The sequence below is a fragment of the Oryzias latipes genome, chromosome 16, assembly GCF_053564925.1.
Source record: "Oryzias latipes strain Hd-rR chromosome 16, Olatipes_Hd-rR_3.1".
Taxonomy (NCBI): Eukaryota; Metazoa; Chordata; class Actinopteri; order Beloniformes; family Adrianichthyidae; genus Oryzias; species Oryzias latipes.
The window spans coordinates 6,312,501-6,325,365 of NC_136252.1; the positions used below are offsets into that span (position 1 = coordinate 6,312,501).

At 39.4% G+C, this 12,865-nt stretch overlaps 1 protein-coding gene across 2 annotated transcripts in view; it reads right to left on the bottom strand.

Annotated features, from left to right (window-relative positions):
• Positions 1-12,865, bottom strand: part of LOC101161187 (neuroendocrine convertase 1-like) — a 262,077-nt gene that overhangs the window by 79,269 nt on the left and 169,943 nt on the right. For both annotated transcript variants that reach the window (XM_020709885.3, XM_078933774.1), the window contains one exon: positions 12,408-12,511. In XM_020709885.3, the coding sequence (XP_020565544.1) occupies positions 12,408-12,511 (104 nt within the window). The remainder of the gene's footprint in view (positions 1-12,407; positions 12,512-12,865) is intronic.

The following is a 12,865-nucleotide window of genomic DNA, read 5'->3' on the forward strand; positions in this document are numbered from 1 at the left end:
TCCATCCATCCGTCCGTCCGTCCGTTCATCCATCCATCCATCCATCCATCCATCCATCCATCCATCCATCCATCCATACATACATAAAAAACATCTTCAGGACCCACTGAATCCCTTTCGAGGTCATGAGGTTGCTGGAGCAAATCCAGCAACCCCATGGAGACACCCAAGGTAGGATACACCCTGAAAAGGCTTGCCAGCCTGCCACAGAGCCCAGAAAAATAGTCCTTGTAATTCTTACAAATACATCTTAATACATCTTCATTCTAAGGATAATTACGGATTCTTTATAATAGCTGTTCTTAAAGTTGGTCACTTGTCAAAAATGTGTCTCAGTTTTCTACTACACAAACTTTTAGGAAAACATAAAAACAAGGATACAAAAAACAAGAAGTGGTACAATCCACAGACATGCAGCTTGTCCCGCGTAGTATCACTGCCACTAGTTTTTCTCCATCAATCTCACAGTAGTGAGGCATGGACAGCTAACAAGATCCACATGGCTCTGTAATCTTCTCCTCATGTGCTGAACTCTGAGCCCAAGAGAAGTCATTTGAAGTGACTGTGAGCAGACAGAGATTCCTCCCATCTTATCTGCACAAGTGTTACTAATGACTCTTTCAATTAGGAAAAGTCTAATAACTCCATGCCTGCAACCTCCTTTAAATACACTGCAGTGAAGTGAAGGAGGCTTGATTCCTGTCTTTAATAAGTACACGTGCACGTCCACATACATGTATGTTTATGGGATTGAGAGGCTGAATGCAGCTTCAGTCTGTAGGCTGATATTTTGATGTTTTGTGGGTGTGTTGGTGTAAAATCTTTCTTCTTTGTTTTGGCTTTGGTTTGGTGATGAGGAAGAAGGAGGAAGTTCTAATGATTCTAAAGTGCTCCTCCTTGTTTACAATTCTCCTATTATTGTTGTTAAATCTTTAGCAGGTTCACAAATCCGACAAAAGTTTGCAGGAATGACCTAGCTGGCAGAACCCATAGAGACAGCGACTATGCAGCAGAAAGAAGGGAGCAACTGCCTCATGAGCTCAGATTGTAACCATTGTTGCTATTTTCTTCTGACTTTCCTTAGAAAGCTGCACTCTTATTGTTTATTTTAATTTCATTTTGAACAGTTTTATTTTTATTTTTTTAACTATTATCTTTTCCCCTTTTTTGGCATGTTACCTAAGCTCTTTAACCCTTTGAAGTCCACGTAGATGCTCTACACTTGCAATGACCTTGCTTTTAAAGAAAGGATATGAACTAAAGAACAGATTTATTCTTTTTTTTAAAAAGGCAGGAGATGCTCAATGTTTTAACCATGAAAAAAATCAACAGATAAGACATTTCATCTCCATAAAATGCAACAGATATTTTCATATTTAAATTAACAAAGAGGTTCCATTGAGTTAGAAAAGAGAGATGATGAGAATGACTTGTACAACTCTATGGAGAGTTGCTGTCATGACAGAACTCCATCGTCTTCATAGCGTTTAGCTCTAATATTGTCTTGTTAAGGGCTTAGTCACAGAGGAAGTCATAAAAATGGAAAATTCCATTGTTTGTGTGTGTGTGTTAGGACATTGTGAAGTATTTGTAAGGATAATGTAAGTTACACACACGTAATGACGTAAGGGAGATGCAGTCATACGGTGCCCCGCTCTAGTCATTAGTAAGGTGCGAGTATTGGCTTTGTGACCAAGCGTTAATGCTGTATGCAGAGTGTGACGGTGATACGTAAGTCCCTGTAGGATGCAGACACAAACTACACCGATTGTCGAGTTTCCTGATTTTGGAACAGCAAGGCTGCACGTAAGAAGCATGCAACAGATACACACTCGTGTGATCAGCACTAACGGGCCCCTTTTGCAGTGCATAGGGTTTGGGGGGGTTAAAAAAATAAAAACTTATCCTGCTTCTCACCTGTTCTACCCTTACCCTTAGTTGCTGTGTAAGTGTTCACTACAACCTGTCACACGCAGCATGCCCATTGAAATAAATGTGCATGATCATCTTAACTCTACAGAGTGGTCTACAATCTGCAAACTTTGTGCAGGCTAATTGCCCCTTTTTCTCCAACAGACAGCCCATTTCCATCCATAGGGGCAGCTAGGACTGAGACACAAAACTCCCTGCTTAGCACTTCCTTAAAATGCAACGTGTGAGTCTTGTGCCTGTGACAGCTGCACCAACACAGCAACTGGAACATCCTCTCAGGGTGTTTACATACATTTATGTAAAAAAAACAACTAGATATTTTCAGCTGGAAAAAAACTTACTGACACATTTGCAAATCCATTGTTCAGATGTGTATTTGTTTAAATCAGTCAGATGAATATAAAAAAACAACCCGCTGTTTTAAGTCAAAAAAATAAGTTAGGTGTAATTTACTTCGAGCTGATAAAAGGACAAAACCTCACCACTGTAGTCCACCACTGTAGTCCAAATTTGACAACTGTTTTATCTCTGCAATAGCTTTGCTACCAAATATCAAAGAGACATAATGAAAAGTCCCACTCCAATCATCTTTTGAACTGTTCTAAAAGTGTTCCCAGTGATCTATCAATTATGATTACGGTATGCTATTTTTAGGCTAATTCAAACAAGCTGTGTCATTTTTTAGGACATAGTTTCTGCAGAGCAGCAGGAGTTCATCAGAAGTACGCCTCTGAGCTGTGGGCGGGATTGTTGGCGTGGAGTAAGCCCACCCTTACTTCCCACCAACCCTTTTGTTTACACTTTCTCCCGCTAGCTTAATTGTCTGCAAGTGGATGCATCAAAATGGGACGGAGCAGGGAGCTTGTGACCCGCCAAACACAGTTTTTACCTCACAACTGAGAGCTTTTTCAAACGACATTGTTCCATCAGCTGCTGATTCATCACGAGTTGAATATACAAATGGAAAGAAAGGCTATTATAATCTAAAATTTTTATATATATGTTCTTCATCATGAGGAAAATGCTACAATAAGATGTTAAAACACCAAAAACACAATTTTTATTGGAGTGTGTCTTTAATTTTTTTTTTTTTACTAACTCTTCACTTTTTTTTCAGCTTTGATCGTCTTCATTTCTTGAAACTGATATGATTTTAACACTGTAGTAAAATCTACACATTTTAAAGATGATGTGTTTTTCTGTTTTTTGACATTTGCTCCATTTTGGTGGCCATTTTTAAGTCTCTATGACATCCTAAATTCTGAAAACTCTTTTTAACTCTTCAGGAGAGTTGCAGTAAAGCCAAATTCTGAGGTCCTTTCCCAGGACTGGATGGACATATTGATAAATGGAAAAGAGAAACTGAGATAAAGTGATGGAGAGGCTGACACGGGGGGGAGAACAGAAAATCAGAGAAAGACTATTTAACAGGATGAGTGATGAATTGATTCTCTAGGATGATTTATTGTGCAGGCGTCAATTTGAATGGATAGATGGAAGAAGGGAGAAAGAACAGAGAGACAGACAGTCAGACCAATGTAGGATGCATAACTCTAACTGTGATTGATTGGAGAAAATTATAAAAAAAAATGTAGGTGTTAATGAAATAATGTAAACTCTGGTCAAAGTTGAAGTTGAAGGGATTTTTTTGCAAAGATGGCAGTTTGAAAATAGTGATACAACAAACAAAACAAAAAGAGCAGCAACTTTCCTTTGAAACTTTCCTCATGGATTTGTTTGGCTATGGCTCCTGGTCATATTTGAGTTAAAGTGTATTTCTTACCTTTGACACACCTACTGTGAATTGAATTCATAAAAATATTTCAATGCTAAATACACTAAAAGAAAAAGATCCATAGGATTTTGCATTTGAGAAAACAAAAGGTATTTTATATGAAACCATTTCTTCTAACAATTTATTTACTGACCGTGCAAATGGTTGCTTTTCTGAAACATTTCACAGATTCTTTAATTAATACAACACATTAAAAACAAGCAAATCCACTGGTTTATTTCTCCAGTCAACAGAAAAAGAACAACCTTTTTCCTCTTTGTTTTGATCATGTGTGGGAATCTTTAGGACACAGTGGTGTATGTTTATGTGAAAGAGTTAAGCAGAATGGGAGAATGTGTGAGAAGAAGGGAGAGTGAAGAGTGGATGTACTGGAAGAAGCCATGTCCATAAAGATGTGAGCAGAATGCTGCTGAACAGGAGCAGTGATTTATAGTTTAGTGAGCAGCACCAGGTCACGACAAAACCTTTAACATTAATGTCACAGGAGCCGTCTTTCCCAGGGGAGAAGCGTTCCATTTTACAACCAAGCAAGTGAGACTGAGAGCGCTGCTGTATGACAGCTGGAGCAGTAAACCTGGCCTGTGGTACTATCCATGATGCTGCTGATCCCAACACAAAAAACAGGCCCCAGGCCACACCGACAGCTGGCGCTTGGAGAGCAGTGACTGAAAAGGAGGCTGAGGAAAAGTGATAGAGAACAGAAAGGACAAAGGGATGAGAGGATTCATTTGCAGATTTAAAAATGAGAAAAGACCTGTAAAAGATGGTCAGCTTTAAAATGTTTATTTAAAAGGAAAAGGAACCAAGATGGAAGAACTCAAAATGAGCTTTTAAAAAAAAGGGTTTTCTTAATACAAATGAAATAAAACTGTTATAAAATAAATATTAATAAAAGGTGTGTGAAATGTTCTGCATAAAGAAAATAAACATTTAGATTGTCCTGCAAAGACAAGGACCTGCATTAATACAACTGTGTCCAGTCTGTTTAAATTGTCCTGCTTGCTTGAATGACCCATTTCCTAGAAGACTTGCAGACATGCATAGCCCAAAGGAGAGATCCATATCAATCCTCCGCTTGTTCCCACATGTTAAGATAAGAAAATGACATCATACAAAGAAATAAAATACAAGGTTTTTATATTATATTACATGTTTACTAAAAATTGTGTTCATGGACAACTTAAGAGTTTTTCTACATCAATGAGTCAGACGATAAGCTGAGATGAGAGCTTTGTCTGAGGTAAGAACAGGCGCAAGTAAGTAGATGTGAGGATTCTGTGGTTTAGTTTGGTTTTATGTTGTTCTTGGTCATGTTTTTGGTTTCCTTTTTGTCAGTCACACCAGTTTCATGGTTGATGATCCACAGCTGTATTCAGTTCAGTTAATTGCCCCCAAATTATTTAGGTGTCTGGTGTCTGTTCGTCCTTGTCAGGCCATCTACTCTACTCTGTCACTTTTTGTTCTCCATGAGAGTCTTGTCTTGTTCAACTTTTTTTTATTATTTATCTACGTCTCTGCAGCAAAGCCTGGTCTCCTGCCATTTGGGTCCTACACCACCAGCTCCTTACAGTAGATTTGCCAAGTAAACTATCATAGAAGCCATAGAAGCCATAACAAAAAAATAATTCTCTTACTAATGACTTATCAAGACAAAACTGGAACTCTGTGTACAGAGAAAAGATGTGGACTTCGCTTATAAATATTTTTTAAGAAATTTTTAGCTTACTTTACAATAAGAGTTGTCAATTTATAAATTGAAGAACAAATTTGCCAAATGCCCCAGGTTAACTACCGCTCCACAACATGCTTGTAAAAAGAAAAACCACCCCTATAAAAAATTCTTAAAACAAAGGTCAAGAGAAACTGAACAAAGATATAGTCATACAAGAATAAACTAACTGAAATAACACGGGGACAGTAAAAAAGTGTACCTCAATAATCTACTGAAGGAAAATAAAAAGAACATAAAGAAAGTTTGGGTAATATTGACTAACATTAAAAATGAAAAAAACGAACATACCCAGATTACTTTATAGTTGAGAAGGTTAAAAGCTTTAACATCAATGAAGTAGCAAACAACCTCAATGACTTTTTTGTAAACGTGGGTCCAGAGTTGGAGCTACGTTTAAAGAAAGAATCCCACATTTAAACCTTCTCTCTGATGTGAACGAAAATGAGCTGACATCCAGGGAGGAACAGTGTTAATTAATAGCATCTCATTACATTAAAAAACTGGGAGATTCACAAACCAAATGAAAATTGCAAAAGTGATTCCTATCTATAAGAGTGGAGAAAAACACCAATTTTCAAACTATAGAACTGTTTTCTTCTTCCACAGTTGTCAAAAATTTTGGAAAAATTTTTCAATGATAAATTTGTTTTATTCATTAATAAATATGACATTATAAATGAAAACCAATATGGTTTTAGAGATCAACCTCATTGGCTATCAGTGATGCTATGGAGGAAAAACCAAATGTTCTGGACAAAAAGAAATATGCAGCTGGAATTTTCATTGACTTAAAAAAGCATTTGACACTCTTAATCAAATGCTAACTTGGGTCAAAAGCTATTCAACGGGAAGAAAACAATTTGTCAAGATTGATGAATATACATCAGAAGCCAAATAGATAAGTTGTGGTGTCCCACAATGATCAATTCTGGGTCCGCTGCTATTCAATATTTACATAAATGATATATTCAATGTTTCAAAACTTGTGTACAGGACTATTTCTGTTTTACATTAAGCGCCATCTAATGTCAGGGAATGAAATTGCATGTTCGCTCGGCTCATCGTCAGCGAAAATCGCCTGGGTGTGAACACAAAAAACGTGGCGAAAAACGCTGGCGAATAAGGCCTGGCGAATATTCGTCCCGGTGTGTACGGGCCTTTAGGGGTTTTATCGATAACAAACTAAGTTGGAGGCCCCACATCAGACATGTACAAACTAATGTCTCAAAAAGTATTTCAATCGTAAATAAATCTAAACAAATATTAGAATACAACAGTAGATATTTATTGTACTGCTTCTTAATACTACCATATTTGACCAACTGTATAGAAAGTTGGGGTAATAATTATAAGAGTTCACCACATCCTCTCTTTTTACTTCAAAAACGAGCCGTCATAATTAAAGATGAGGCCGGCTATCTTGATCATACAAACAATTTATTTTATCAATCCAGACTTTTAAAACTGTATGACCTTGTTGAGGTTTGCACCGTACAACGTCTATACAGAGCCAGTGGGAAATCGTTAGCATTCAATATCCAAAAACAGTTTTTAGAAAATGAAGAAGACTACAAACTGAGGGGATGTAGAAACTTCAAGATCAAACTGATAAGAACCACAAAGAAAAGTTTCTGTGTGTCGGTGTGTGGCACTAAACTTTGGAACAGGTTAAGTAATGAACTCAAACAATGTTCAAATATCCAAATGTTCAAAATAATGTACAAAGAAATTCTGATTTCACGACATGAAGATAAGAGGAGTTGAGGATCAACAGGTGTTTGAATAATTCCAAACACGTGTGAACTTGATTGTGGTGAAATAATCAAAGCTCTTTTACTTACTACCAATAAGTATTACATTGTAATGTGCATTAATGATAACTGAAATGTTTTAGTTACGATTTATAAACTTTCGATTTTTTTTCTTTCATCTGCAATTGTAGCAATAATTACTGGTTTAATGTGATAATGTTTTCCAATGATAATCAATGATAATTACATTTCAATTACTTAAAGTGTGAATCATTAATGTTTACTGAAAAAATGTAAGAATTTTTTCTAAGGATAATCAATAAGCAATCAATTTGGTTACTTGATAACTTGATCTGAAACGTGTAGCAATGATATCGGGATTAATATAAAATTGTCTTCTGATTATTATCCATAAGTATTACACATCTGTTACATGGTGTGTGATTCATGTTACTTCATGAAATCATGAAGTATGTTTTCTGAAGATAATCAATCATTAATAAGCACTTGATTTTGTAACTTGAAAAGAATCTATCTGATCAGAACCAGATTATGAAAACTCTGTAAAACTATAAAATTAATGAACTCAGTAGGGGTGGGATTATATAATCTCGCTTCTTCCCATTTCTTTTCAAGCACTAATTCAAGCTCTACTTGACTTTAGTTAATGATCAATTATTAATCAAATGAGACTAATTTGTGACTTTTTTTTTTATCTATCCATTTCATAATTTCCATAATGAGTTAAGTAGATATATTTATGGGATTTTTTATTGCATTGTACGGAAGAGGATTAGGGCCATGGAGAAATAAAAAAAAAGGTCATAGAGACTTTAATCTCAGAATTCTGACTTTATTCTCAGAATTCTGACTTTAATCTCAGAATTCTGACTTTATTCTCAGAATTCTGACTTTAATCTCAGAATTCTGACTTTAATCTCAGAATTCTGACTTTAAAGTCAGAATTCTGAGAATAAAGTCTCAGAATTCTGACTTTAAAGTCAGAATTTTCTATGCACTTTTTTTTTCTTTGACCATGGCCCTAATCCTCTTCGGTACACAAGAGATACTACAAAATTTGACAAATAAAACCAAACTAAATCACCAAAGAAATGGATGAGATATAAAACTGAAAGAGCTATAAAAGCTATAGGCACATGCATTCACTCCAATAATTAAAAAGTGGTGGGGTTACAATAAATTATAACTTGAATCACAGGACCTCAACATATGGGCTGCACAACTGACAAACATTGATCCATTTAACAGGCGATTCTCTGAATCTCAATTAAAGTGCTGCTCTGACTAAATGACAGCTTTGCCATCTGCTTCATTTCACAACAGAGAAAAGGAGGCCGGACTCCAAAAATCAACATTGCAAAACTTATTGTAAATTTAACAGTTGATGTCAGTGATGCTTGAAGGTCAACATTTACAGTTAGCTAAGATAGCCATTTATAATGACACATATTAATATGTCCATCCAGCCAGCCAGCCAGCCAGCCAGCCAGCCAGCTTCTTCATCTGATTGGGTCGCGGGGCAACAGTCTAAGCAAAGATGCCAAGACTTCCCTCGCCTTGGCCACTTCCTCCAGCTTCTCTGGGGAGGACCCCAAGGCGTTTCCAGGCCATCCGAAAGATGTGTTCCCGGGGCCTTCGCCCAGTGGGACATGCCTGGAACACCCCCGAGCTCTCTCCGGGTTACCGAGCTTCTCACCCTATTTCTAAGGGAGCGCCGAGCCACCCTATGGAGGAAGCTCATTTCAGCCGCTTGTATTCAGTCATGACTCAGAGCTCATAACCGTAGTTGAGTATTGGAATGCAGATCAACTGGTAAATTAATAATAATGCCATCATATCCTAAAATCAGTAGTGAAAAAATAGTCAAAAATGTAGTTCGTCATTACTGTCATGGTGCCTCTGTCAGCTCTCCTCCCACTCCCCTCTCTGCTTGGCTCCTGATTCATCTCAGCTGTGTCCACTCACCTCATCACCGACCAGACCTTCATAAGGAGATCCAGAACCAGCATTCATCGCCAGTTCGTTGCCCCTGATGGTGCATAACCTGGTCTATCGTCTAGTTTAGTCCTAGTGTTCTTATTCTCGTCGAAGGTTTATATTGCCTCGCCTTCAGGACATTCTGACCACGAGTGGACACCTGAGTCACCAGATTACCTGAGCAACAGAACCCCTCGGAACACCAAGAACCTCCAGCCTTGCCACGAGCCAACTCCGACCACCAGCCTCGCCTCAAGCCATAACTACCTCAAGCTACTTCCAGCAACTTCACCCGCTGCTCTCCAGCCTCCAACCCCATCAAGATCTCAAGCAACTCCGAATATCATTAAAACCTGACTTACCAACTTACTCACCTTGTGTTTTCCTTCCGGGTTCCAGCGCCTGGGTCTGCCTCACCTAGCTTGCCATGACAGAACGAACTGGCCTAACTCCAGAGCCAGCTGACTCGGAAGGACTCCGTCACACAGTCTCGCAGCAAGGAGCATTTTTGGAAATACACTCCAACGCCATCTCTCGGATTACAACAATTCAACAGGATCTTAATTCACGAATCAATGGTATATCACGAACTCTTAATGAAATAACTGGTTCATCGTTTAATCCCACAGTTCCTGCTTGTTTTCAACCTTCCGGCAACAATCCTGTTACCATTGCCGCCGCGTCATCGAAAAACTACTGCCTCCAACCGGAACCTTTCCTAGGAGATGTTCAAGCCTGTGGAGGTTTCCTATTGCAGTGTCAGTTGATAACTCCAACTCCGTTATCAATCCGACCATAGCAAAATCATGCTAATCCTTAACTCCCTTCGCAATAAAGCGCTCAATGGGCTCAAGCATTCATTTTGGCCAACCCCATATTAATACTGTCCTACGATCGCTTCATCAGTGAGTTCCGGTTAATTTTTGATCAGCCTCGCAAACAGGAAGAAGCCACCCGAAAATTGCTAAGCATTAAGCTACGCAATCGTTCGGTAAGTGATCACGTGATTGACTTCCGCATCCTAGCGGTAGAAGCCGGCTGTTCAGATCAAGCTCTGAAAGGTGTCTTTTATCAATCCTTAAATAAACCTATTAAAGATCACCTTTGTACCCAACCAGAAGCCACCACATTTGAAGGACTGGTAACTGGTAAATGGTAAATGGCGTATACTTATATAGCGCCTTTCTTCCTACAAGGACAAAGCGCTTTACAGTCACAGACCCATTCACCCAGTCACACACACATTCACTCACACATTCATACACTGGTGGCGGCTCCGCTGCCAAACACAGGCGCCCGCCTACCCCCAGAGGCAAGGTGGGGTTCAGTGTCTTGCCCAAGGACACTTCGACTCATGGGCGTGCAAGGCGGGAATCGAACCTGCAATCTTACGATCATGGGTCGACCGCCCTACCGCTGCACCACGGCCGCCCACAACTGCTGCCCTCCGTTCCGACATCCGGCTTCGGGGGCGGCTCAATGAATGCAAACAATCCCACAATACCATGGCCACCTCCGCTACTCCTAACTCAGATCATTCCTCCTCCCAAGTCATTTGAGGAGCCTATGCAAATAGGACACTCCAAACTATCCACTGAAGAACGCCAAAAGCGTCGCAAGGAGGGCTCTTGTTTCTATTGTGGCAAACTGGGACATTTTAGTAAATCAGTGCCCGATTCGTTTAAACTCCCGAGCACCCCCATTAGAAGGCAGGCCGCGGGCGGGTTTTTTCTGTGCGTCACACAGACTGTAGTTTTTTTTCTTACCAGTCAAGATCTGTTTTAATTCTGAAGTTCATAGTTTGCAGGCCCTCATAGATTCCGGTGCAGAACAAAGCCTGATAGATTTCGATCTCATCTCCAAATTCTCTCTTCCCACTGAAAAGTTAGACACTCCAATCGAAGCTTCGGGCCTAGGAGGTCAACATCTTTCCCGCATAACCCATCGTACCAAACCCGTTCTTCTAATCTCGTCTGGTAATTATAGAGAAAGTATTCAATTTTTTATCACTAATTCTAAACATACTCCCATCATTTTAGGATTTTCGTGGTTAAAACTACACAATCCACAATTAAACTGGACTCATCTGGAGATTTTGAACTGGAGTGCCTATTGTATGGCCAACTGCCTCCAGTCCGCTGTTCCCACTGTCTCTACTCATATTTGTAACTCTCCTGACAAAGTTGATTTGTCCAAAATTCCTGCCCGTTATAATGATTTGAAAATTGATTTTTGCAAAACCAAGGCTAGTGCTTTGCCTCCTCATCTGCCATACGACTGCGCCATAAATCTCCTCCCCGGTGCTCCCCTTCCCAAGGGGAAGCTTTACAATCTGTCCGGCCCAGAAAAAACTTCCATGGAAAATTATATTCAGGAGGCTTTATCCCTTGGTCACATCCGTCCGTCTTCGTCCCCAGTGAGAGCAGGGTTCTTCTTTGTCGAAAAGAAGGACAAAACATCACGCCCTTGCATCGATTATCGGGAATTAACCCTTGTGCTACCTTAGATGACCCCCCCCCCCCCTTACTTTGACGTGTTCTTCCTACCATGACAAAGGTGGATAAAGGTGGAAAGATTTCATGTTATCCATGGACATCAGTGAAGATCACAAATCATTGAAGAAAAAAGGTTCAGAGCACTGTCTTGTGGGTCCAGATGACCCAACTCCCAATGTTAAAGTGCCTAGGATAGCACAAGGGTGAAATCACATCACCATCAAAGACAAGTATTCACTTTCCCTCATCTCATCCGTTTTTGACTCCATATAAGAGGCCAAGATGTTTTCCAAACTGGATTTACGCAGTGCCTACCATCTCGTACGAATCAAGGAAGGCGACGAGTGGAAAACAGCCATCAACACACCACTCGGTCACTATGAATATACTGTTATGCCCTTCGGATTAACTAACACCCCCGCCATTTTTCAAAGAAAAGTTAATGATGTACTCTGTGACTTCCTTAATCGCTTCGTTTTTGTATACCTGAACGACAGTCTCATCTATTCTCAAAATATCACTCAACACGAAAATTATGTCCGTCAAGCGATGACAATTACTACTGTATATTCAGTGCACCATGCTGAATTACAGAAATAAACACAAACTTTGTTTATTTTTTAGTCTAAGTGGTATCTGAGTTTATATTTATATTATTTAACCTGTGATCATAGCAGCAGTAGATGTTTCAAATGGACACTCACTTTACTTCTAAGGCAAGAGCCAGAATCCCAGCAGCAATCGGAGCAGCACTGGAAGTTCCTGGAAAGTGGGTCACACAGCCATCACCTGTGGTGGTCAGAGTTACCTGTAAACACAATCAGAAGAAGTTCCATCACACAGAAAATAAGTATCACCTTTTTTATAATCACTATTCTTCTTTTTAGGTACAATATAATCAGTTTCTTTTTCCTGTAATTGCATGTCAGAATGATTTTTAATGATTAGCAGAGCAGCTTGTGACTCATCCAGTTAGCTCCTAATGTGAGGTAGAAAAGGACAGACTGGGGTGATATCGTGGTGATAAAATTGGCCTTTCTGCTTCTGCAGCCTTTAAGCCCGCACTGGGTTTCCTCGAGGTTTTTCAGTGTTACATCCGCCATCAACACTTCAGCTTCTTCCTCTCTCATTCTCAGCCTCTGCAGCCACCTTGTGCCTCCAA